Genomic DNA, 27,825 nt, shown 5'->3' with positions numbered 1-27,825 from the left:
ATGGTTTGGGATCAGACTATTTGAAGAACCATCTGGATCCAAATGAAGCTGTCCAGGCATTAAGATGAGCCTCAAAGGCCCTGCTCTCTGCCCTGACACTGAGAAAGGTGGCAGATACCAGGGGCAGGTCCTTCTCAGAGGTGGCCCACAAAAGTGTAATCCACCAAGCTTCCTCTCTGTTAGTCGTTTGACATGCCGTAAACCACTGAACTCAGTTGAATGTACATGCAGGACTGCACTTTAAGTCTTTCTAAACTTGATTCCAATTTGTTTTCTTTCAAGAATGAAACAATTGCTTCTTAGAGACAAATGGTTGACATTCTTAGGTTTCTATATGAGGCAGTTGATTTCCCATTTCTAAAGTATATTATACACCTATTACTAGCAATATATACTTTCCATTCAGTTAATTTAGTGACATCATCTGTATGTATTTAATCAGAGTTCTTTTCCCATTCTCTTCATCGGTTTTTCTTCCCCATCTTTGTGTCCGAAAGGCCAAGATAGATACTCTCACGCTAACACACTGATTGTTGGGAACTGGTTGTCTTTCAAGCTGTTTTTTAAAAATCACTCTTCTAAATCAGGAAGACCTGGGCTGGGGAGCCTGTAGCCCCTCCAGATGTTGTTGGACCCAGCTCCCATCAGCCCCAGCCAGCATGGCCAATGGTCAGGGATAGTAAGAACTGTCAGCAACATCTGGAGGACCACAGGTTCTCCAGCCTTACTCTAAGTCTTGGATCAAAGGGTGAACCTGGGTAGTGTCTATTCCAACAGGCAATAGCAGGTAGGGACTTCTTGCTGATTTAGCTGAAGTCCTGCCTCAAGAGTAAAGCTCTGGAATCCAATGCAAAATGCTCTCCCTGCTCTTTATACATGTGGTAGAAAACTAGCTTGCAGCAAGACTTATATCCTGAGAAAATTCAGCGTTATAGTTGAGGTCTCTCTGCATTTCCCCCCCAGAAACCAAACCCTGTAACTTACTGTTAGTGAAGCAGCAGGGTTAACAGCTACAAGCAGATTTCAGCAACAGATCTCCTGACAGGTGAGTTGGACCTCTACTCTGCATTTCTGCCAGAAACCTCCCTGGACCTCAAGTCACTTTATTGACTCTTTGCTTTGGTCAGTGCACCTTCCTGTCCCTAACCAAGTTTTACCTCTTTGTGCTCAGCTTTTAGATTCCATTCTGCATTCTCCCACTCTCCCCCCCCATGACTCCTGCTCCTTGCTTCTCCCCATACATGCCTTATCTGTCTGGACTATTCAGTCCACTTGGTGAAAAAACAAGGCCTAATCCATGAGAGATCCTTATACCACAGGGAGGTACCATAATTCCCTAGAAGTGCCAGGTACATATTAATATTGCTTCATTTACATCATACCACTTACACCATAAATGCATGTTTTCCAATTTTATCCGTGGTTTTAATTGCTAGTATTGTACCAGTACATCTTATGCTTTATATACATATAAATGAAATTTTACTTCAGTTTTTGCCAATACATACTGTATTATCTTGATAATACTAACTTAAAAAAACATAAACTGGAGAGGGTCCTGATTAGTCTCTTCGGGATACTACCAAATACTTGAGGTCTGAGCAGTTGCTGAAATGAGAGGACCTGCCACTGATGTGGTATATTTAGCTAGATTCTAGGATTCTTGGGCTGGCTTATATGATAGCACTAGGAAAAGAACTTGGGGGTAGGTGGAAAACAGTTTATAACCAGAAATGAAAAAATGGAAAGATAATCTAATTGAAACAGATAGGCTGTGTGTGTATGTGTGTGTGAAAGAGACATGGATGGATCCATGGGTATTTAAAGCATGTACAGCCTTAAAAAACAGACCCCAGTCCCTATTTTCCACAAGTGAAGTTCCCAGAAATCAGAGACTAGACGTGCATAGAACTTTACAAAACTCCTTAGTAGACTTTCCTTCTCAATTACTAATGAACCAGGTTTCTCTCTGTTATTCTGGCATCAAATAACTGAGAGAAAGCGTAAAGGGTTGACAAGGACATGAGCAAACAAGAAAACATCAGGGATTATTCAGATGTGCCCTAACTGAAGCATCAAGCCACGGGGTCAAGAGGACAACAATTGTGTCTACATACATAAGCCTCCAGCTGATATTATAGGATAGTGACTACTGCCTACTGGCATTATGAGAAGAGACCACTGTAAAACTTACAGATCTAGTGTTCAGCAATTAAGTAGATCTTACTGCTAGAGGGGCAAGCAAAACAGGTCATTTTAAAGTCATTTCCAGCCCACAGAGTACAAGGGAGGAGTGCAAAGGCAAACCTGCACAGCTGGTGGAAAGAAAGGACAGAGGAACCAAAAAATAAGGACCTTTGCACTAGATATGCAGCAAGGAAGAGACTTCATGATCCACTAATATTTGCTAGGGAGAGATATAACAAGGTAAATCACACTGGCCAACAAGTAAAATGAGGAAATTGGCTTCCTCAAAACCTGAAATTCATTTTTGGAAGTCTGTACAGGGGTATCTCTGCTACTTTGGCCAGTTAGGTGACAGCAGCCTACCATTGGCCATAAACAATAAATTAAGTGCCTAGACTTCTTTCACATTAGCCAGGAGACTGCAAGTCTAGATACATGATTTCTAGAAGAAACAGAAATCCTACTGGTATTGACTGACATGCAGATGGCCCTGCTCTTGTTCCCTCTTAAGGATGGAAGCAGGAGAGTTTCTTGCATGTTAGGGTTCTTTTCACGCATTTCCAGTTGTAAAGGGTCCAACTATCTTTAGTGCTCAGGAGGAGGAGGTGGGGGATCTGTAGATGCTCACTCAGAGTAGACACCTAATGACAAGCATCCATAATAGATAAATTTATACACAGACCCCATACAGATTTGAAGGGAGAAACAACATTTGAGGAAGGGCTGAACTAATTCCATCACAAAGATACTATGACCAAGCAACCTGTCCCAGGGAGAAGATAACTCCAGGATGGCTTCTTTAGGAATGGCTTTGTTTTCCTACTTGGTTGCTCTGTACAAATCAGTGTCAATTATACTGTCAGAGTGTACTGTATTTCTCGGGCTGCTAATCACCCTGCCCCAGCAAAGTTCATTGCTTCTCTGGGAGGTCTGGAGAAAAGCCACATTGAAAGCCAAGTCTGCTCAATCTTCACCTATCCACAGAGCATCAGCTTAATTTTCCTCAAAGAGGCAGCCATGAAACAGGTGGGTAAATTTATAGAAGCCAGCCAGGGCCCTCCGCCCCCCCTCCCCGTTATCACAAAGCAGAATTCTGAAGCATTTCCCCACAGGTTTTTGTGGTTCTGTTGCATGACAGAAAAACGATGAGTGTCAATACAAATGAAAACATTAACAAAAGCAGGATTGTCCAGAAATCAAGTTTTGACTGAAGAGCCAAGGCCGTCAGCTCATTCTCATCCTACTTGAGGCCCCTTGAGTCTTGGTCATTGGTCCACTCCCACTTCACCAATGTGGATGCCTTCAAAACTGGACCCAATTGGGTGGCTGAGGAGATTGGCTGGGAACTGTGCTGGGGAGAAGAAAGCCAGAAAAGTGTTAAGTGAGGAAAGGGACAACCTTTGATGCTGGTTCAAGGTGCTATCATGGATCTTTAAAGTCCTGCATGTCTCAGCCTTCAACTCTCCCCCGCTTCATTATTAAGATCTTCATGTTGAAATGTCTTAGAATTCCAGCACTGAAAGAGACCAGATCACCTGCAAGAAGAAATAAGGCTTCTGCTGCAGCTGTTCCAATGCTATGGGGAGGGTTTTACCAGAGGGGAGACAGTTGCATTTCTGGTTCCTGGTTGCTTTAGGGCAGGGGTCATCGACTCGGAGCATACAAAGGCATTAATTGGCACCCCCAGGCAGGGGTCCTAGACTCTTGAGTTTTTAAAAAAAACTAAGTCTCTTGTCCTCCTAGAAAGAAAGTTATGAACCAAAATGTGCAGATACTCTTCTAGGCAATTTCTTTGAAATGAGCTAGCCTGACTGTCTCTGTTTTTAGCCAATGAGTGGTGATGTCAGAGCTATGATTGATAAGCAAGTTGTTTGAATACCAGGCAATAGCAATTCCTGGGACCCTAAACAGCTTCTGCTTTCCCCTCCCCTTTAGTGCACTTTCCCTGCTTCTGTCTTGTTTTCAAATAGTCCTTGGAATCGCTATAGTTTGACCTTCCTTTTTACCTTGTAATCGGGATGCATCTTTCCTGTGGTGGATTCATCCAAGTTCAGGTACTTCCTAGAAGTTATTTTCTACAAATACTACTATACAGTAAGTTCAAACGGATGTTAAAGAATCCCCTCCCCAAATGGCAAATACAAAATGTGAAAACTTTGCATAGAGGCTTAGGCATGTCTCCTGCTGTGCAGGAGCTAATGTCCAGGCATTCATTAAGAGACTGGAGCTACCTCCTGGTAGCTCCACCACCCTCAGAAATTTGGTAGGGGGGTGGCTTGGAAGACGGCATTATCTGTGGCAGCCCCTAAGTTCTGGAATTCCCTCCCCACAGAGGAATGTCCGGCACCTTCATTGTACAGCTTCCATCATATCCTGAAGACACACCTCTTCACCCTAATCGTTTGACGCTTGATATTTTTATTTTTAGAGCCAACTTTAGCTGTGAATGTAATTTGTTTTCAACTGTTTTTAATATTGTGTTTTATATTGTTGTGACTCACCCGCTGGAACCTTCTGGTGAAGGATGAGTAATAAATTTAATAAAATAAATAATAATTCACTGTATAGTTAATTTACAGTACAATGGTACAGATGTCTACTTCAAAAATAAGTCTTTGTGTTTAAGAGGGCTTACTCCCAGGTAAGTGGGTACAGGATTATAGCCTAGGTCTTTTGTTTAGGATTGGCATTGGGGGAAACAATGTTCTATGTTCTTGGGCCTTTAATAGTTGTATCCCCAGAAGGACCAGCAGCACATGAGGTTTTCCAGAGGGGTGAGGAGGGAGGAAGCAGCAATAACTGTATTCTCTATTTTTATATTATGCCATGCCTCCCACAGCAGCCATTTTGAGACTGGCACCCACAGCAGTCTGTCAAAACGTGTAGTGTGCCCACTGGTCCATAAAGGTTGGCTTTAGGAAGAAACATAAAATTAGTTAGTTTGTAGTGGCTATAGGTCCCAGAGGGGTGGCAAAGGAGGCTGATTAGTTAACTGATTCGGCTGTCTCTTAGTCTTAGTTGTGTAGCCGTTTTAATTTTTATACTTAGGATTTTAAACTTAGGATTTTTTAAAAAACTGATTTGCTTTTTGATGTTTGTTAAATATATATAAAAATGTCCATCTAGCCTGCTAGCTCACCAAAACATTTCTAGAAGTACCCCTCAATTACCTTGCAGCCCAACTCTGGCATTTGCACCTCTCATGATCTCCTTGTGCTACTGGCCTCGCCCGTTTGTTTCACAACAGTTACCTGGATGCAGTATTGAAGTCTCCCCAGAGGTCTGTGGTGCCTGGAACCACGGCAGGTGCAGGCGCCTTTGAAACGGGAGGTGGCAAGTCAAAGTCTAGCAGGATATCTGGCGGCCGACAGAGGCAAAGGTTTATTTATTAGACTTCTATAACATAAATCACCCAGATTCCTACTGTGATCTTCGATCCAGGGACTGATCAGCCCCATGACTGCTTACATTCTTGCACTAACACTCGTCTCTGCATCACCCACAGGTTGGGCAGATTAGTTACAGCAGGTCAATGTTGGTAGTGGCAACCGCAGCTGCACCAAAAAGAACAGGGGTGAACAAACCCCAGTGGCCTGAGGGGGGGGATGTAAATAACCCCGTTCCCTTGGAGTAAGTATGCACTCACTCACTCACTCACTCACTCACTCACTCACTCACTCACTCGGGGAACAGGGAGAGGGAGAGGGAGAGGGAGATCAGGTTCACGAGAAAGAGCCAAGGTACTTCAAGAAGCTGGAGTAAGGAAGTTGTTCCCGCAAGTTCCTCTAGGGAACGAAAGCTTTTATCCAAGAGCCTCCTAAGCTCTGCCCTTGCCACAGCTGTTAGTCATCAAAGAACTTGGGCCAACTCAAGAGGAAGCAGCTCCTCATGAGTACCCATTACTTTCTAGGGAGCTCTTTGCATTCCAGGGCCTGGCTATTGCCTGGTTTTGTGCCTTTGTGTGCTGGTACTCTCTCGGGTGGCTCGGCTTCCACTGCTGTCTCTGAACCCCAGTATTCTATAGGAGACAGCGACCGCTGGGTGCCATGAGGCCCAATGGTCCTGGTTCTGCCTCACTGCCGCCTGGCCTCACCTGTTCTTCTGTATGGTCCCCTTCATGGAGTCTGCTCACAAAAGAGTGGGCCCCCACATGGTTGGGGCAACATCTAAAGAGGCACCTGAAAGCAGTACAGGATCTGAAGTGCAACTAAGTTTGTTGCACCATAGTGAAAGGAGTCAACTTCTTCTAGCTGCCAGACAAGGTTTTGCCTCTCAGTTCTTGGTGCACCCTAAAGTCTTGCCTTTCTCCAATTTTTATATTAAACTTCGTATGCAACTATGTATTAAGAGACATCAAATCTAGCTAGGCCAAAGGCTAAACCAAATCACTTGGCTCCCAGTAGCTGCTGATAATGTAAACAGCAAGGTATTCAGAGAACCTCTAACTACACCTAGGAGCCATAGCACAGTGGAACAGCACAAGCTTTGCCCACAATCTCTGGCAATCAACAGATATGATATTGAATTAGAAAATATTGGCATGAAGTGCCTTCATATGCTCTTATGGTTAGCTGCAAAGGACAGATATTCCAAGCAGAAATCAGAGAGGAAACTATGGAGACGCAAAATTTCCATAAGGAAGCAGGAATTTATAGAAGTTACACATTACAATAAACACTAAAGTCAGGATCATTCAAACCACAGTATTCCCAATCTCTATGTATAGATGTGAAAGTTGGACAGTGAAAAAAGTGCATAAGGGAAAAATCAACTCATTTGAAATGTGGTGTTGGAGGAGAGCTTTGCGCATACCATGGACTGAGAAAAAGACAAATAATTAAGTGTTAGAACAAATTAAACTAGAACTATCACTAGAAGCTAAAATGATGAAACTGAGCTTATCATACTCTGGAAACATCATGAGAAGACATGATTCACTAGAAAAGACAATAATGCTGGGAAAAACAGAAGGGAGTAGAAAAAGAGGAAGACCAAACAAGAGATGGATTGAGTCCATAAAGGAAGCCACAGACCTGAACTTACAAGATCTGAGCAGGGTGGTTCATGACAGATGCTCTTGGAGGTCACTGATTCATAGGGTCGCCATGAGTCATAATCAACTTGAAGGCACATAACAACAAACATAATACAAAGGCGGCTGAACGGGTGGTGGCTAAACAGTTGCAAGCACACTTGGAGGAAGCGGATTATCTGGATCCATTTCAATCGGGCTTCAGGCCTGGACATGGGACTGAAACAGCCTTGGTCGCCTTGGTGGATGATATGAGGAGGGCACTGGATAGGGGCGAATGCACCTTCCTTGTCCTCCTTGATCTCTCAGCGGCTTTTGATACCGTTGACCACGCTATCCTCTTGGACCGCCTGAGGGGATTGGGTATAGGGGGCACTGTATGGCAGTGGTTCCGTTCCTTCCTCTCCGGTAGGTACCAAAGAGTAGCATTGGAGGAGGAGGTTTCGGATCCCTGGCCTCTCACTTGTGGGGTGCCACAGGGCACCATCCTCTCCCCAATGCTGTTCAACATCTATATAAAGCCGCTGGGGGCTATCATCAGAACATTTGGGCTGCAGTGTCACCAGTATGCGGATGACACGCAGCTCTATCTCTCATTTAAATCTTCACCGAGGTTGGCTGTAGAAACCCTATCCAAGTGGCTGGATGGTAAGGAATAAGCTGAAGCTGAACCCTGACAAAACAGAAGTACTGTTTGTGGGAGACAAGGGAAGGTTGGGGGATGTTGACCTGGTGCTCAATGGGGTACAATTGCCCCTGAAAGACCAGGTCCGCAGCCTGGGGGTCATTCTTGACTCCCAGCTGTCTACGGAGGCTCAGGTCTCAGCTGTGAGCCGGGCAGCTCTGTATCAATTCCATCTGATACGGAGTCTGCACCCCTACCTTCCCAACCATCTGTTCCCATCTGTGGTACATGCCCTGGTCTCCTCTCACCTAGACTACTGTAATGTGCTCTACGTGGGGTTACCCTTGAAAACGGTCCGGAAGCTGCAACTGGTACAGAATGCGGCGGCTCGTCTGATTAAAGGCAGCCGCCAGTGAGATCACATCACTCCAGTGCTGAAGGAGTTGCACTGGTTACCGGTTGTTTTCTGGGCCCAATTCAAGGTGTTGGTTCTGACCTTTAAAACCCTATACGGTTGTGGCCCAGTCTATCTGAAGGAGCGCCTCCAGCATCGTCAGGGTTGCCGCTCAACAAGATCAGCCTCAGAGAACCGTCTCTCGATCCCACCGGTAAGAACAGCGAGACTGGTGAGGACTAGAGAGAGGGCTTTCTCAATAGTGGCCCCCACCCTATGGAATTCTCTCCGAAATGATCTCCGTCATGCCCCCTCTGAGATGACTTTCCGCCGGACTCTGAAGACTTGGCTCTTCAGGAAAGCTTTTGGGATGGGTTAAGCTTTTATTGTTAGGTTTTTAAATTTTAATGTTTAATGTATCGTTTTATTGTGTACGTCGCCCAGAGTGGCTGGTCAACCAGCCAGATGGGTGACTAATAAATTGAATAATAAATAAATACAAAGCCTTTTTAAAAAGAGCTGATTTACCGCACTCTCAGAGAAGCTTACATTTGGTTCCTAAGGAGTCTTCCATCCAAGCAGCTTACAACATCTACACTGATTAAGCCGCAGAATAGTACTCAGACTATTCACTGGGCCTTCCCCATGAATATTAACAACCAACAACTTTCTCCCACATCTACTGTGTTGGATATGGCTTTAAAAACAACACTTATATAGAAATGACTGCTGTCCAATCCAGAGACTCACCCCTAACCAAGCCTTAGATCTGCCACACACTTAATAAGAAGATTAAATAGACTTATATACTACTTTGTCACAAGTGACCTCGCAGTTTACATAAAAATAAACAAATTATATTACAAACAAGACAATTACAATAACAGTAATATCTCAGCAGCATCAATATCAGTAATAAAACCACAAAACTATATTGGCACCAATCTTGAATCCGCCATCAACTGTAAACATAGAAAGGAGCCACGGCCACTTCAGGCTTCCTGGAGTGCATATGTGTGTGATACAGGCAGATGGTTTGCTACATACACCATTACAAGGTATGTGGCATTTACCTGTGTTGCCCACATTACTGGATTTCAGCACCGGTGGTGGTGTGACATGATTAGAAATAGCCGTCGAGGAAGAAGGTGGGACAGGGGGAGGGACAATTTTTCCCCCAGGAGGTGGTGGGAGCAGGCTTAGTCCCCCTGATCCAGCTGGACGTGGCTTGGTTGACCCACTTTTCTTTGTTGGCATGTTCTGTAAAGAGAAAAACATCAGGGGAACTCTCTTATGCTAACAGTAGTTTATCACACACTGCACTGAGCATATCAGGAACCTGAGATTCTCACCCCAATGTTTAGCTTAATGGTCTGTCCTTCCTTAAAGCCTAGGTCAAGCTTGGGACGGCTGTCAATTTCCTGTGACTCCTTGGAGATTTCCGTCTCCTGTTTCACCCACCTATATTGTGGAGTGGGGAACAAAGAGAAACAAATTAACAAAAGGGGATGAATGGCTGCTTGCGAGGAAAAACTCAACAGGGATTGTCTTGCACGTCCTCTGGCACTTTGGCTTCCTGTCCCATGGGTACTCCCCCCCTTAGATACTGCATACTGGCAAGTACACTCTTGTTTTAACGATTAGGGGCTTCCACCCTGCATGCCAACCCCACCACCCAGGAACCCCAGGCACTTCCGCCAACCTTCCCCCTTCCCCCCTCAAGTCGCCAATCCCCACCCCCAGACCTTCTCCTGTGAGGGATTACAGCATGATCACAGCATGACAGCAGCCCAAAAAATATATGACATGTATGGAATCTATATCATGCTTTTGCTCCAAAGAGTTTGGGGATGGCTTACTCGAGTTTGTCTTGTTTAATCTGCAGTCATATGCTTGGGTTAAGCTGAAAGTTAGTGACTGGATTGGTGAGCTTCCTGGTAACGCAGGAATTTCAATCCATGTATCCCTTATCCAAGTCCAACATTCTAACCCCTGCACTTTACAACCTCTTTAAGCTAAGGAAGCCAATGAATGTGATAGTTGACCGAAGCAACCTTCACTGATGCATTCAGTACCATTTGAATGGCTATTTCAATCAGGACACTCAAGTAGAAGGAGTGGAGCAATGTTCTACAGCTGGTACCCGCACTTTGGGGTGTCAGACACAGCGTTAGCAGTACCTTTTAGAGCAGACAAATCAACGTGAAAACAGAGGAACAGTACAACTAAATAAAGTGCACTAATAATCTCTCTAGCAAATCCTCAACATGATGAATGCAAGTTTAACATACACACTAAGATCATTTAAAAAATATTCAGGTTTTCTAAATCACCCACATCATCACATTAAAAAGGGGCCCAAAACAACAACAAAAGGTTTTTTTTTAACAAAATAAAAAAACCCGAACCTAAAGATTGACAATGAAGCTGACTGCTGGGCCTGCCTGGTGAGGATGTTTCATAACTGCAGTGTTAGTACCCAGAAGGATCAAGTGCAAGGTTTCACTTCCTATAGATCACATGGGCTGGGATCACAAGGTTCATGTGAGAGACGATGCTCCAGCAAATATAAAAGGGCATTTAAGATTTTTGCACATTGTCAGTGGCTTGAACTGGGCGCAGAAGCACAACAGAAGCCAGTGCAGAATGAGCAATAGTTTAGCTTAATATATTCCTTGGGACCCACTTCCGTTAGGAGGCAGACAGCTAAATTCTGCGCTGCTGAAGATTCCAACAGCCATAAAGTGTGGCCTCAAATAGAGGACTTTAGGGAATCTGAGAAGGAACCAGAAGTTGAAGGGAGGCATCATCATATGTCCTCAGCAGCTTCGACACATTCCAGCTCCTACCTCTCAACATCAGGGCATGAGGCACAGCTCTGCCAGGTGAAGTTGCCCCTCTTGAGGACCAGAAAGTAACTAGCGTGAATGTCAACAGTACCGAAGTCCTAGGTCACAACTCAGTAACAGATCACATGCTTTCAATCTGAAACCTTCTGAAAGTATTTCAGGAAGCGGGGGGGGGAGAGGGGGAAGCATCTCCGCCCAAGTCCTTGAAGAGCTGCTGCAAGTCACACTCGTCAACAGATGGACCAATCCTCTGACTCAAAGGGTCAGAGTGAAGGGAATCATGACAGAGAACTGAAGTGACGGTGTACAGAGGAAAACTTACTTAAAGTGATCCTGCAAGGAAACGTTGAAGTCAAAGGCATCTCCCCTGTCTCCAAAGCCAATGCCAATGAAAGCACTTCGCCCTGACAAGGGAGGGGGAGAAACCAGTCAGCAGAACTGAAGAAGGCAAAGATGCAAATAATCCACCCTGTCACCAGACTGCCTGGAAAGAGTCCAGTTTGAAGAGGCACAGCAACACATTTGCACCCATCTAGGCAGCTGCAGACTGCCTTTTTTAAACAGTTGTCCATTCAAAAGGAACCCTTTTATGTTGGCTTAGTTTAGTCCAAAAATATTTATTGTACTAGCCAAAGGCCATGACAAATACCTTAAAATACATTAAAATGTAAAAACGTGAAATATAAAACATACAGAGATATATAAAATATACAAAGAACAAGTTGTTGCCACCTATATTATAAAAATTTCAGCCTTTGGGTCGGCTAGCACAATTTAAAGATCAAAATCTCCCCAGCAGTTTATTACTATTTTATCTAGTTCTTTCTTTCTAATCTTTTTTCAGCAAGAGCAAAAAGAGCCACTTTGTGAGTCACATGGCTGTTAGTATCACTCAGGAGATACTGTACTAATTCTACTAAGGTATTCCTGCTTCCCTGAGACAACAGAGGTTTCAGGAATCTCTCTCTTGGGTGTCCATAAAGTGGGCACATTAGCATGTAATGAACAATGTCCTCCACCTGGGCTTGGTCACAGATACACAGTCTATTTTCAAATGGCACCTTTTGGTAGCATCCGTCCAATACTGCAGTTGGCATAATTTGGAAACGTAGTTCCATAAACGTAGTTCTCAGGGAGACTGGGATTAATTTTGTCAAGTAACTGGCTCTAAAGTGTTCTGTTTTCACAGAAGCGAACCATGGAGAGAATCTGGAGGTCTTAATTAATTGCAAATCCCTTCTGGCCTCTTATCCATACCCAGGAGAGAATTCAACTTGGGAAGATGGTAACTATTTAAGAGCCTGTTTACAGTTTACAGCCTTAACTTATCAGCAGGAGCCGGGAACTTTTTTCAGCCCAAGGGCCTCATTTCTGCCTGAGCAGCCTTGCAGGGGCCGCGTGCCAGTGGTGGGTAGAGCAAGAGGCAAAAGCAGGCAGGGCAATGGATGAAACGGTTACCGTTATACAGTAAGTTGCATTCCAGCCACACATACACCCCTCTACCCACCCAAGAAAGCAAGTGGTATAATCACAGTTCAAGAACATATCCCAACAAGGCAAAACACTCATGGGGAGTACAGAGCAGGGCCAGGGAGGGATGTGGCCTGGGGCAGGGAGGTGTGGCTAGGAAGAGCCCTGAGGGTCTAACAAAAATCTCTGAAGGACTACAGATTACCTGTTTCTGGTCTGCAGTTCCAGTGTTTATCCAAATGGTTAAACTTCCAGATCATATTTCTGATTTACTCCTTCCTCCACAAGAGATATATTAAGGTTGCTGGCTGCCCCAAAACCAGATTAATATGACGCCTGCTCTACTTGCAGTAGTCAAATGAAGATTACAGTTAAAAAGGGACCTTATTCAAGATCTTTTGGCTTCTCTTTTCCACCTCAGTGCTTATAGAATAGCCACCGAGGCCTCTTGAGCAGCCATTATAAGTCCCTTATCTGCCTTCATCCTAAAGATAAAATTAACTGAATTATACTGAAGGCTACTTGTTTGCCCAGGTAGTTTCAGTGGCTAGTAACTCCTTTTATCGGCTGCATTTGATAAGACAAAAATGACCATTCCTAAGCCAGGAGAGCATGGGCACAGTAGTTCAGGCACCGGTGACTTCAAGACTGAATTACTGCAATGCACTCCATGTGGGTCTTCCTTGCACTTGACCCAGAAACTTCCATTACGCTGCAGCAAGATTGCTGACTGGAGTGAGACCCTGTCAGCATACAACACCTCTACTCAGAGATCTGAATGGGTTGCCAATTTGTTACCGGGCTAAATTCAAGCTGGTACTACCAGTATATAAAGCCCTTAGCAGCATGGTCCCAGTTTATTCGTGGGACCACCTTATCCCATATGTGCTCACTTGAGCACTTCAATCTGCAGAACAGGCACAGTTACAGGTGCCACACAATACTCATTCCGCACTTGCAAAAAATAGTTCTTTTAGAGTGGAAGCACCTACTCTTTGAAATTCCCTGCCTACTGACATCAGGCAGGTGCCTTCACTGTATTCCTTTGGGCACCTGCTTAAACCTTTTTTGTTTAGGCAAGCCTATGCAAACACACAGATGCTGATGTGTTTTAATCTTTTTAGGCTGCAATCCAATACATGTCCATTCAGAAGTAAGCTCCACTGGGTTCAATGGGACTTACTCCCAGGTAAGTGTGTATCAGATTGCAGCCTTAGTTGCTGTTTTAATTTAAAACATTTTTTTAAAAAAATTGTAAACTGCTTAGCAGTTTTTTACTACCAAGCGGTATATACAATTTGTTAAATAAAATAAACACATTGCACTGGGCAATTGTTTGGAGTGTGTGGCAACGATTGAATGTTTTGCACAACTCTGAAGTAGTTTAGCTCTCTGATTCAGTCCCTCATCTTCCATTTTCAGTTTCCCTTACCTTCAATCACTTATTTTCCTCACATAAACATTTCTACTTTGTCAATAGACTTCACTATTTTGATCCCTTGTCTACTCTTTACTAGGCACAGCGCCTACTCCTGTGGATATTATAACTACTAACTTATTATGGCATTTTGGAGCAAGCTACCTAAGCAGCAACAGAACAGAGGAGAGTGTCAGACCTAGGTATGTGAGTCTTGGTTTGATTGGCTCTATGCAGCACCAGGAGGGCACCAGGTTAGCTTCTCCTTATCTTGTCATCTACAACTGCCATCAGCTCCAGCCACCAACCATGGCCAATGGTCAAGGTGATGCGGAGTTGTAGTAGGAGAGCACCAGACTGCTACCCTGCAGTTGATGTACTTCAGCAATTCCACTCCCAAACAACCTCTTCATCATTCAGCCACATCACTTTGAAAGCAGCTGGAGGTCTCACTCTATGACCATTCCATTCATTCCATTTTAGCTAAGGAGCAATAAATCTCTTTTTCTCACCATTCCCATCCTGAATCCGGATGACAAAGTACCGACTGGAATCAGTCACAGTCTCCACAGCAATGCCAGGATATTGATCTATCGGAGCCTGAGCAAAAAGCTCCCCTAAGGATACACAAGAACACACTATGTTCAAGACCCAAACAATTTCATCACTACAAGGAGACTGAAGACAGCATACTCTGCATTCAAACAAAGGAACAGCCAACTTATTCAGTATCAAAGACCATGCAGCATTCTTTAGCATTTTCATAAACACTGAAGATTAAAACACAGTAAATTGCTGAGTTGTCAGTGGCATAATAACTGACTTCCAAACATTTTTGAGTTTGGCTCTGAATCATCGTCTAACACCACAGTTACACTAGCTTTCACTGCTAAACCTTAGCCCCCAAGATCTGAGATTGCAAAGAAGTGCGTATTTCAGTCTGCCCAATTACTAATAACTTTTTAGTAGCACACATTCACCATTTGCTCATGTAGTATGGCTTATGGCTATATCCGTGGGCCATTATCACCATATCCTATAGGAGGAAGGATCAATAAATAGACACATTGCTCAACATACATCGTTAAAATCTAATATTAGGCTTATCACAAATCAACAACTGCAGGTTTTGCTTGAGAGTCTAGAGCTTTAACGCTTGCATCATTGCATTTTCAAGAAAGAGTTCCTGACAAATTTGAACTAGTGTGGCATCCCTTCTCATGAGCAGCTCTCTCACTGAACTTAAATTTCTCCAGCATAATGCATGTGCGTACACACGCAGGCACATACAGAGTCATCATGTAGCTAGTTTCCTGTTCCGCAATACTGTGTGCAGGTGAGAAACTCACTATGTGAGTGATGACATTTCACATGGTGTGTATATGCATTTTGCTGAAGCAGTGGAAATTCATCACAACAAAAGTGTTGGCCCAGATAAAAGCAACACCTTGACTAGTTCTTATTTGAATGTCCTGGAATGTCCTGAACAGCCTGAGCTCTACTAGCCTCAAGTTCAAAACTATGAGACAGGTTCAGAAATCAAGTTTCCAAACTGAGTTTCATGTTACATTTATGGTTGAGTTTTAGGAGCATCTTCTACAAAGAGATAAAAAGAATCATAATATAACGCTCAAAACTGTGTATGTGACTCAGGAAAAATCAAGCTGTAATGCATGTTTTATGCAAGCAATTAAAATTTGTCATGTGCCAAATATGTGTGTATTTTCAAAAGCACATGTAAAAAATAGCTGTTTTAGAACTGTCCAGTCATCAGATCAGTCCGTACAAGAATAATTGGCATGTTTTAAACCTTGGTCTTCATCAACAATTTGCATACAGTAAAAAATACATATTTGAGAGAAACGCAACACTTGCTGCTACCCTGAAATATAACAAGAATTCTAATGCCATATTTGCCATGCTGCTTTACTACCCATTTAACCAGCTGGTTGGAAAAGCCTCAGTGGTAGTTCTCTGCTAAAGCCACAACACCGAAGAATTCAGCACTGCTCACAAAGATTTGGGGAGGGAGTATCATGGTAAGTTGCCATTTTAAACTGTTCTGTACTGGAGAGTAACTCCTCCTAGGGAGAAATGAAGCAGTCAGCTGTCTGTCAGCAGCCAACTCGCAAAGCAGCAAGGTTTTCTCCTATGGATATCCTTGGCCATCTTTATTAGCTAAAGTGTGGTCTGGGTTTGTTTGGTTTTTTCCTAGCCATGCATTCTAATCTGTAATAAAGGGGTGTGGGGGGGGTAAGGATTCCTCACGCTTCCCACTATGTAATGTGGTGCTTTAGATTCCTAATCGGTGGAAGGTGAGGTCCAAGCGGTGAAGATACTCCCCAGAGCTAGAGTGTCCCATGGCTACAGCTGCCTTTCAAGGAACTGCTCATCTTTCCCAATTTCTGCCTTCATTTTCAAGTTTTGTTAAGATTTCTACTCTAAAGTGTACAGTTTGAAAGAAAGAAATATTTACAGTATTTGTGAGGTCTTTTATATTCACTGAAGTATTAATATTATCTGAGGTGGTGTTTTTTGGCAAGAAACAAATACTGTAGTCATCTCTCTGAAGTTTTCTTTTTACATATTTTTACTAATTTTTCAAAACTTAATTAACATAATGCATTTTAACGCATGGTACAGTTTCAAAGGCAGCCACATACAGTCCAAGCGGCTCCTTCTTGTTTCCCTATTCCCCTCCCCCTCTTTCTTTCCCTGCTACTGATCATTCCCCTCTCAAGATCCTCTTCCTGTTCATGCCCTATAGTCAGGCTTTGCCTATGCTTAGTTTATATGTGCTGCCCTGGCCTCCTTCTGAGAGGAACGGCAGGATATCAACAGAGCAATCCAACTCAGGGGAAGCCAGCGGAAGGGGTGCCAGCAGAGGAGGAGCTGGTGGGAAATTCCACAGCATCCATTTGTTGTTCAGTAGCCACCAAGCCAACAGGATGTCGGCTCAGCTGGGAGCTGCGTGCATGAACACAAAATGGCAGTACTAACCTAAACCACCCACAAGTGAGGTGTTACCTTAAAAAACATGGAGGGTAGCATTATCTACAAGAAATGTGCATGGGCTGACAGATATGAAGCAGAGCAGTTATGAAAGAAGTTCAAACATATTTGAATGTGCTCCAATTGGAGCACTTAATCTGGACAGTCATGTCTTCAGGACTACATAATGCCCATCCTGCAATGTCCTCACCTGAAACTTTGTCCTCTAGTTTGATATATGCAACTTGGCCTTTAGAGGTAACACGGAGGCGTCCTGTCCAGTCCGGCTGGTCCAGTTTCCAGTCAGAGGCCCTGCAGGGTAAACAAACACTGGGATATTCCCTGATACGAAACCTCCTCTCAGCTTCCCACACTGTCTCGCTGTGGGCTTTCCCCAATGATTTCACCACAGTTCTGCGTCACAGCAGATTTAACTCAATCTGCCTACAGCCAAGGGGGCAAGGTGCACAGACAGCATTTTTAGTTTTATATGTTCCAGGAGAGAATGCAGTAGCCAAGCATCCCATACTGTTCCTTCGCCACCATTGCCATCATTTCCCAGCCTACTGTTGAACAAAATTCAGAATAAGTATGAAATGTATTATCATCACCGTCACCACCACCATCATCATCAGACATTGTTTGAGGTTACTCTTATTTCAATGTGAATTGCATTATCAACACCACAATATTTATATAGGATGTAAAAGCCAAGCCTAACAAAAAAGTAACAGGGACACCAAACTTGCCTGCACTTACGACTCACAATGGAACGCAGACAACAACCACAAAAGCAGGGAGGGGGGAGAACACACAAAAGGAAGGGGAAAAGACTGATGGAAAAATGAATACTATCATAAGAAAGTGATTAGTTTGTCGGACTAGGAAGAAACAGGCTCACATCCCCACTCAGCTGTAAAACTCCATGAGTGACCTTCGGTCAGCAATTCCTGGACACCCCTAGATTTAAGAAATGTTGAGAATGTTTTTATTTTAGGAGCTGCATTTTCACCAACACTGCTGCTGCTGCTATTTCCTGAAGTTTCCTTTAGTAGGAGAGTTGCAACTGTATTGTTTCTAAGATAAGTTTTGACGTTTTATTCGTATTTTGATCATGAGCCACCAGTAGAATTTTTTCCCCTCACAATGAGGTCAACATTCCCCAGAGACATATTTACAGCAAGAATCCAAAGTGTGACACAATGCCTCCACAGATACAACTGTGGCCTTCTCAGACCAATTTCTGTGAATACACACTTTCAAACTACTTCCAGGAGCTTGTGGCATTATTTGACAAGGGAACTGAGTCATCATCTTAAACAGTCACTCTGCATCAGCAGTATTGAGAAAATGCTGAAAATGCAGAGTTGTCCTTTGGACAATTAAAAGTGGAAAGAAAAGAGAGAAGTATTCAGTTCCTACTTTGGCTCAGTTTTCTCCAAAAAAGGGTTTATGACCCTCCTGGCAAACGTGAAGTACAAGTTGAAGGGGCAGGACTGTAGCTTGAGATTGACAGGCAAATGGTCCAGGAATACCTTACCACTTTGAACAGGTTGAAATCTCCAGGGCCTGATAAACTGCATCCTAGAGTATTGAAGGAACTGGCTGAAGAACTCTCAGAACCGCTATCTATTATCTTTGCAAAATCCTGGCGGATGAGTGAAATGCCAGATGACTGGAGCAGGGTTAATGTTGTCAATATCTTCAAAAAGGGCAAAAAAAGAGGAACCTGGGAACTACAGACTAGTCAGTCTGCCATAAATGCTTAGGAAATTTCTAGAGCAGATTATAAAGTGGTCAGTCTGTAAGAACCTTGAAAACAATGCAGTGATTACTGAAGCCAGCATGGATTTGTAAAAAAAAAAATCCTGCCAGAGGAACCTTATCTCATTTTTTTATTAGAATCATAGAATCATAGAGTTGGAAGGGGCCTTGTAGGCCATCGAGTCCAACCCCCTGCTCACAGCAGGAAATCCACAGCTAGACCATCTCCCGCAGATAGCTGTCCAGCCTCTGCTTGAAGACATCCAGCGAAGGGGATACCACCACCTCCCCAGGCAGTCGGTTCCATTGCCAAACTGCCCTTACTGTCAAGAAGTTCCTTCTAATGTCCAATCTGAATCTACGCTCCTGCAACTTAAAACCATTAGACCTAGTCCTACCCTCTGGGGCAGCAGAGAACAAATCTGTACCCTCCTCTATGTGACAGCCCTTCAGGTACTTAAAGAGTGCAATCATGTCACCCCTCAGCCTTCTCTTCACCAGACTGAACATGCCAAGTTCCTTCAACCTTTTCTCATAAGACTTGTTCTCCATACCGGCTATCATCCTCGTCGCCTCCTTCTGAACCCGCTCTAACTTGTCTATATCTTTCTTAAAATGAGGCGCCCAGAACTGAACGCAGTATTCCAGATGAGGCTTGACTAATGCAGAATATCCCTCGACCTGGAGACTATAGCTCTGTTTATGCATCCCAAAACCGCGTTTGCCTTTTTTGCCACAGCATCACACTGCTGGGTCATGTTCAACTTGGAATCCACTACAATTCCAAGGTCCTTCTCACACGCACTACTGCTAAGCCGGGTATTTCCCATCCTGTACCCGTGCATTTTGTTTTTGTGGCCTAAATGCAGAATCTTGCATTTGTCTTTATTGAATTTCATTTTATTAATTTCAGCCCAATTTTCTAGTCTATCCAGGTCCCTTTGGATTTTATTCCTGTCTTCCATTGTGTTAGCTATCCCTCCCAGTTTCGTATCATCCGCAAACTTCATAAGGCTTCCCTCCACCCCATCATCTAAGTCATTGATAAAAATGTTGAAGAGTATCGGCCCCAGGACAGAACCCTGTGGCACTCCACTCGAGACCTCCTTCCAGTCCGAAGCAGAGCCACCGACGACCACTCTTTGAGTACGGTTTTCCAACCAGTTGTGAATCCACCTGACAGTATTTCCATGTAGTCCGCATTTGACCAGTTTGCTAATCAAAAGGTCGTGGGGGACTTTGTCAAACACTTTGCTGAAATCTAGATAGATAACATCTACAGCATTTCCACCATCTACTAGGCTAGTGACCCGATCAAAAAAAGAGATGAGATTAGTTTGACAGGATTTTTTCTTGACAAACCCATGCTGGCTCCTTCTAATCACAGCATTGCCATCTAGATAGTTGCCAATGGACTATTAGGTAATCTCCTTGGTGGACTGTGGAAATGCTGTGGACATAATATATCTTGACTTCAGCAAGGTTTTTGACAAAATGCCCCATGATATTCTGAATAGCAAGCTAGCTAAATGTGGGCTGGATGGAACAACTATCAAGTGGATTCAAAGTTGGCTACATGATTGTACTCAAAAGACTGCTCAGCAATGGTTCCTTCTCAAACTGGGAGGAGGTAACAAGCAGGGTATCTCAGGGCTCAGTCCTGGGCCCAGTGCTCGTCAACATTTTTATTAATGACTTGGATGAGGTGGTGCAGGGAATGCTTATCAAATCTGCAGATGATACAAAATTGGGAGGAATAGCTAATACCCTAGAAGACAGAACCCAAATTCAAAGTGAACTTGATAAGCTGAAAACAACATAACGAAATTTAACCAGGATAAGTGCAAAGTTCTACATCTAGGAAAAAGAAACCAAGTGCACAGTTATAAGATGCGGGATACTTGGCTCAACAATGCTACATGCAAAAAGGAAATTGTTGTTGATCACAAACTGAATATGAGCCAACAGTGCAGTGTGGCTGCAAAAAAGGCAAATGCTATTGTAGGCTGCATTAACAGAAGTATAGTTTCCAAATCACGTGAAGTACCAGTTCCCCTCTGTTTGGCATTGGTAGGCCTCATCTTGAATACTGCATCCAATTCTGGATACCAAACTTTAAGCAGACAAACTGGAATAGGTTCAGAGGAGGGCAACAAGGATGATCAAGGGATTGGAAACAAAGCCCTATGAGGAGAGACTGAAAAAACTGGGCATTTTTAGCCTTGAGAAGAGAAGACTGAGGGGAGATGTAATCACACTTTTCAAGTACTAGAAAGGTTGCCACACAGAGGAGGGCCAGGATCTCTTCTCGATCAACCCAGACTGCAAGACATGGAATAATGGGCTCAAGTTAAAGGTAGCCAGATTTCAGGTGAACATCAGGAAAACCTTCCTCACTGTTAGAACGGTACGAAAACAGAACCAATTCCCTAGAAAGATGATGGGCTCTCTAACACTGGAGGCATTTAAGAGGGAGCTCGACAGCCACCTGTCGGGTATGCTTTTATTTAATTTATTGGATTTCTTAGTCGCCCATTTGGATGGCCATCCAGCCACTCTGGGCGACGTACAAAATGAACAAAATAACACAAAATGACACCCCAATACAATAACATTAAAATCTAAAAGCGATAATGGTAAAATCTAGCCCACCCCAAAGGCCTGCCTGAAGAACCAGGTCTTCACGGCCCAGCAGAAACTCATTGTAGAGGGGGCCTGGCGGAGATCATTTGGAAGGGAGTTTCATAGGGTGGGGCCACAATTGAAAAAGCCCTCTCTCTGGCCCTCACCAGTCTAGCTGTTTTGACTGGTGGGATAGAGAGAATGTCTTTTGAGGCCGATCTTGTTAGGCGGCATAGCTGATGATGCTGGAGGCGCTCCTTCAGACAGACTGGGCCAAAACCGTGTAGAGATTTAAAGGTCAAAACCAACACCTTCAATTGGGCCCGGCAAGCAATTGGATTCCTGCACTGAGCAGGGGGATAGACCTGTATCCTTATAGGCTCTTTCCAACTCTACTACTCTATGATTCTATGTAGTAATCTTTTGTCAAGAGAATTCCTTTGATAACGGTGTTTCAAAGACGTAAAATTGCCAAGAAATCTGAAACCACAGGTGGATTTTTTTTGTTTAAAAAAAAAAAGTTTTTTTTTAAAGGGAAATGTGCAGTTCTTACTTTCTTGTCAAAACTGAACTTACTTTACTGACCATGAATGTGTATCTTATTTAACCTGGCACTCAAAATTGGACTATTTAGTATATTTATGAGATTTAGAACCATCAATACCTTAGTTTCTTGCAGCTGATTACAAATATTAGTGTTAGAGATGGGACTCCAAAGTATATCTGAGCTTTAGACCATTAGGAAGACTCGGGGGGTGGAGGTGGAGATGAAGTTTGAAAATTGATTACCATCAACACTGTAGTAAACAAAATAATGTTTTACTTGATCCTTGCCCTTCGTGGCTCATTATGAGCTGCAAAGATAGACTGGGAGAGAGGATCAAGCTGATGATAAATGCATCGCTTGAAGAGGGAATAATGCCATCAGTGCTCAAGGAAGCGATAATAAAACCAATTTTAAAAAAGTCCTCCTTGAACCCTCAAGATCTGAACAACTTCCGCCCAGTCTCAAATGTGCCATTCTTAGGCAAGGCAGTTGAGTGGGTGGTGGCTAAACAGTTGCAAGCACACTTGGAAGAAGCAGATTATCTGGATCCATTTCAGTCGGGCTTCAGACCGGGACATGGGACTGAAAAAGCCTTGGTCGCCTTGGTATATGAGAATGGCGCGGGATAGAGGCGAAGGCACCTTCCTTGTCCTCCTCGATCTCTCAGCGGCTTTTGATACCGTCGACCACGCTATCCTCTTGGATCGCCTGCAGAGGTTAGGTATTGGGGGCACTGTATTGCAGTGGTTCCATTCCTTCCTCTCTGGGAGATACCAAAGAGTAGCATTGGAGGAAAAGGTTTCAGATCCCTGGCCCCTCACTTGTGGGGTGCCACAGGGTTCTATCCTTTCTCCAATGCTCTTTAACATCTATATAAAGCCGCTGGGAGCAATCATCAGGAGATTTGGGCTGCAATGTCATCAGTATGCAGATGACACACAGCTCTATCTCTCATTTAAATCTTCACCAAGGTTGGCTGTGGAAACCCTGTCCAAGTGTCTGGAGTCGGTGAGTGGCTGGATGGGAAGGAATAAGTTGAAGCTGAATCCTGACAAAACCGAGGTGCTGTTTGTGGGAGACAAGGGAAGGCTGGGAGATATAGACCTGGTGCTTAACGGGGTACGATTGCCCTTGAAAGACCAGGTCCGTAGCCTGGGGGTCATTCTTGACTCCCAGCTGTCTATGGAGGCTCAAGTTTCAGCTGTGAGCCGAGCAGCTCTGTATCAACTCCATCTGATACGGAGGCTACGCCCCTACCTTCCCAATCATCTGCTCCCACCGGTGGTACATGCCCTGATCACCACTTGCCTAGACTACTGTAATGCGCTCTACGTGGGGTTACCCTTGAAAACGGTTCGGAAATTACAGCTGGTACAGAATGCAGCGGCGCGTCTGATTGCAGGCAGCCGCCGTAGAGATCACATCACTCCTGTGCTGAAGGAGTTGCATTGGTTACCGGTTGTGTACCGAACCCAATTCAAGGTGTTGGTTTTAACCTTGAAAACCCTATACGGTTGTGGCCCAGCCTATCTGAAGGAGCGCCTCCAGCATCTACAGGGATGCCGCTCAACAAGATCGACCTCAGAGGGCCTTCTCTGGATCCCACCAGTCAAAATAGCTAGGCTGGTGAGGACTCGAGAGAGGGCCTTCTCAATAGTGGCCCCCACCCTCTAGAACTCTCTCCCAGGTGATCTATGCCATGCCCCGTCTATAATGAGCTTCCGCAGGACCCTGAAGACTTGGCTTTTTAGGCGGGCATTTGAGATGGGCTAGTTTTTTACTGTTTTTAAATTTTAATTGTTTTATATACTGTTTTATCTTGTATGTCGCCCAGAGTGGCTGGACAACCAGCCAGATGGGCGACTAACAAATTTAATAATAAATAAAATAAATAAATAAAGTGTGACCCAGTCATTGTACTGAATATTAATTATACAGTTGTAGAAATTATTTCAATTGCTTTTAGTTTACTGAATCCATAATCATTTGCATTTTATCTTATTTTACACCACTTCAGTAGCTTTTAGCTATGAAATGGTTTATAAATCTAAAAAAAAAGTATGTGGGCTCAGAAACAGAATGTTGCCCTCTCCATTATCATGCAGAAACAGAAGAAATTTTTTTAAGGAAAAGGACCAGGAAATAAAAATTCCTGTAATGTAATTAAGGAGTGACAGTAAATTTGGATACTAGTGTATCATTATACACTGAACAACATAAAATGAATACATTATTGTGAGTTAGCCCCATTGATCTCAAGGAGAATTGCATTTGAGAGACACAGCTGAAGTTCCTGGTAAGTGCTGCAAGGACTGGGACCCCCTGCTTGACCCTGACTCCAGAGAGAGGCTGCAGTCACTCTTGCAGCCTCCTGCATCAGCTCCTAGCTGGGTCAGGGGGCATAAAAGCCTGGCTGCCCTTGGGGAACCCCTTAGGGAGTCCTGAGGGCAAGGCTGCTATATTCTTTTTTTTAAAAAAAAACCAATCTGGAGGAGATTGGTAGCAGGGAGGGTGTATGGCGCGCGTGTAGTTCCTGTGCAGGGTGAGAGCCTGTGCAGTGAACTGAACAATAGGAGACAGTCGCCAGTTGCCTTCAGAGTGAGAGTCTGTAACTGGTAGAAGGCTGGCCCTTCCAGGGTGTGAGATGGGGGGGAGCAGATGTGTCCTGTGTGAAAAATATTGAGTGGGTCTGACTGTTCCCAATTCTCTCAGAGCCCTACAGGGATAATTGGTTCAAGTAGGGTTTGTTGGTAGGCTGTTGTTCGGTTCACATCAGGTACTTAGAAGGTGTCTTTGTAAGGAGGAACATGGGAGATGCCGCCCCAATTTCAGTGATCGTGGCTAGAGGGAGGTATAGCCATGGGGAGGTGGTGAACTACCATACAAGATGAGGGCAAGGCTATCTACGCCTTGTTCCTCGCTCCCACTCCTCTCATGGATGGGTTCCTCGTTGCTCATCTGCTGTGCCCATTGGCCTGTGTGTGCTGTTGTTTAATGCCAGATCGATACACAATCAGACCACACTCGTCCATGATTTGATCATGGATGAAGGTGCCAATTTGGTGTGCATTACTGAGACCTGGATGGGTGAGCTGGGAAGAATTAATCTGACCCAGCTTTGCCCACCTGGGTACTCGGTGCAACACCAGCTGATGTGGTCTACAGAACTTCCATCTGTCACCAGGAAACCACTCTGTCTTGGCTGTGAGGGCCTGCACCTGGTGTTACGTCAAAGAGAGAGTAAACTAAGGTTGCTGCTGGTGTACCATCCACCCTACTGCCTGGCAGCTTCTCTAACTGAGCTGACGGAGGCCATCTCGGCTGTGGCACTGGAGGAGCCCGGAACAATAGTCCTAGGTGATTTCAATGTCCGTGCTGAGGTTGCCTCTAGTGTTCTGACTCGGGACTTCATGGCCTCCATGACAACAATGGGGCTGTCTTAAGTTGTCACCGGCCTGACACATAGGGCAGGGCACACCCTCGACTTGGTTTTTGCTCCAGATGGAGGAAGGGGTGCTCTGGAGATGAGGGTATGGATGTCACCCCATTGTCATAGTCAGACTACTTCCTGGTGAAGTTCAGACTTATGGTTCCGATCTTCCCTGCAGAAGTAATGGACAGATTAAGATGGTCCTCCCCCAGAGACTAATGGAATCCACTGGATTCCTGAATGCCCTGGGGGAGTTCCCAGTAGATAGAGCAGGTGACTCTGTTGAAGCCCTTGTCACGCTGTGGAACAGCGAGGCGCATCGGGCTCTTGACAAGGTTGCCCCCGAGTGCCCTCTCCAGCATTGTGGAGCCTGGTTTGCACCTTGGTACACCAGTGAGCTAAGGGCAATGAAACAGGCTGGACGACGGCTAGAGCACAAGTGGCAAAAGACATGCTATAAGCCTGATCGGGCACAAGTAAAACATCATAACCTTGCCTACTGTATGGCAGTGAGGGCAGCGAAGGCGGCCTACTTCTCTACCACCATGACATCTTCAAGTGGCCGGCCAGTGGAGCTTTTCCATATTGTCAGGGGTCTGTTGACATCAACTCCAGGAAATGGAGTTTTAGAACCTTCAGAGGCCCTCTGTGAATTGTTTGCAAGGCACTTTGAGGGTAAAGTTGCTCTCCTCTGCAGCAATCTTGATGCCTCATTCATATCTACTGAAGTCCCCAGTGCAACGTCTGCTGCAACTTCTTGGGAACAGTTTCAGTTGATGCAGCCTGATGACGTGGACAAGGTGCTTGCAACAATGCAGCCAGCAACAACCCTTGCCCTTCTTGGCTTATTAAAGCTTGCCCAGGGGGGTTGACCAAGTGGATCCAGGATGTGGTCAATGCATCGTTGCGGGAGAGAGTGGTTCCAGCCACCAAAAAAGGTGGTGATTTCACCGCTCCTGAAAAAGCCCACCCTGGGCCCATTGGTTTGCAACAACTACTGACCGATGCAGATACCCCCTTCTTAGGGAAGGTGATTGTGGGGGTTGTGGCGCAGCAATTGCAGGTAGTCTTGGATGAAACAGATTATCTTGACCCATTCCAGTCTGGGTTCAGGCCTGGTTATGGGACTGAATCAGCCTTGGTCGCCCTGATATATTACCTTTATTGGGAGAAGGACAGGGGGAGTGCGACCTTGTTATTCTTACTTGATCTCTCGGTGGCTTTTGATACCATTGACCATAGTAGCCTTCTGGGCTGACTTGGTGAGAAGGGTACTGGAGGCACTGTTTTACAGTGGCTCCGATCCTATCTCTAGGGTCATTTTCAGAGAATAGCATTGGGTAACTGTCTTTCGGCCCCCTGGCAATTGTGCTGTGGGGTGCCACAGGGTACCATCTTGTCCCCCATGATGTTTAACATCTATATTAAGCCCTTAGGAGTGGTTGTGACATCCTTCCCCTGGCACCACCTATGACGCTCTCACTCATGGCTACCAGCAGTCAGGATCGTTGTGTTTATTTTTACCTCTCTCCGCTCTAGCACAGATCCCAAAAGATCCCTCTGCTAGGCCACGCTACCCAACACTCTGTGTACTCAATATAGTCTCTAGACCAGCCTTGTCCAACCTTTGGGCCACAGATGTTGCTGGACTACAGTTCCCATCATTCCTGACCATTGGCCATGCTGGCTGGGGCTGATGGGAGTTGCAGTCTAGCAACATCTGGGAACCCAAAGGTTGGACAAGGCTGCTCTAGACTGTGACTTAGTCTCTTCCTAGCTATATGATACCTTGTGTCTGTGTGTATCGGTAATTCCCAACCCCCCTGAAGCCTCTTGCCTATGAAGCTCACAGCTCTGGGTTGTCCTGTGGTACTGAATGCTGATACAATATCTCCTCCTTTACCGCTGCCACCATTAGATACAATTTCTTCTCCAGCCTTGGTTACCCTGCCTTCCCGCCTGGTCTGTACACTCCAGCTAAGGAATCAGGCTTTAAGTAAACCAAGAAAATGTTTATTGATAACACTAGGAATAACAAGATTACTTATATATATTTTGTTGACAAGCGTATGGTTTCATATATGATCCTCTTATGTTCTTACTTCTTAATAATTGCCTCAGAACTCCTAATCCAATCTCTCTACAACAACCTTCAACATCCACCAAACACCACCACCAGCTCAACTGTCATTCTCCCTTTTATACCTTCAGCCATTCCAAACACACAGCCAATCATCATCCAACATTCTACAGCCCATGTACTCCCCCTTCTCACTCACTCCACTTACCATATTTCCTATAATAAACCTGCACTTACCATATATACATTATTTTCACATACAGGAACATCACAGTGGTCATCAGGAGATATGGGGCAAGGTGTCAGCAGTAGGCTGATGATACCCAGCTCTGTAACATCTGAGTCAGGAGATGCTGTGCAAGCCCTGGACCAGTGCCTGGACTCTGTGGTTGGCTGGTTGAGGGCCAGTAAACTGAC

At 44.6% G+C, this 27,825-nt stretch overlaps 1 protein-coding gene across 1 annotated transcript in view; it reads right to left on the bottom strand.

The window, feature by feature from the left end:
- Positions 1-1,399: 1,399 nt before the first annotated feature.
- Positions 1,400-27,825, bottom strand: part of NECAP1 (NECAP endocytosis associated 1) — a 31,872-nt gene continuing 5,446 nt past the window's right edge. Inside the window, exons 2-8 of the mRNA XM_061583948.1 lie at positions 17,177-17,277; positions 14,487-14,591; positions 11,410-11,491; positions 9,591-9,699; positions 9,312-9,498; positions 5,439-5,544; positions 1,400-3,538 (exon numbers count right to left, since the gene is read on the bottom strand). Of these exons, the coding sequence (XP_061439932.1) occupies positions 3,490-3,538; positions 5,439-5,544; positions 9,312-9,498; positions 9,591-9,699; positions 11,410-11,491; positions 14,487-14,591; positions 17,177-17,277 (739 nt within the window). The 3' untranslated portion in view covers positions 1,400-3,489. The remainder of the gene's footprint in view (positions 3,539-5,438; positions 5,545-9,311; positions 9,499-9,590; positions 9,700-11,409; positions 11,492-14,486; positions 14,592-17,176; positions 17,278-27,825) is intronic.

This window comes from Rhineura floridana, chromosome 9 (assembly GCF_030035675.1).
Source record: "Rhineura floridana isolate rRhiFlo1 chromosome 9, rRhiFlo1.hap2, whole genome shotgun sequence".
In the NCBI taxonomy this organism is placed as follows: Eukaryota; Metazoa; Chordata; class Lepidosauria; order Squamata; family Rhineuridae; genus Rhineura; species Rhineura floridana.
This window is presented reverse-complemented; position numbering and strand designations above follow the sequence as displayed.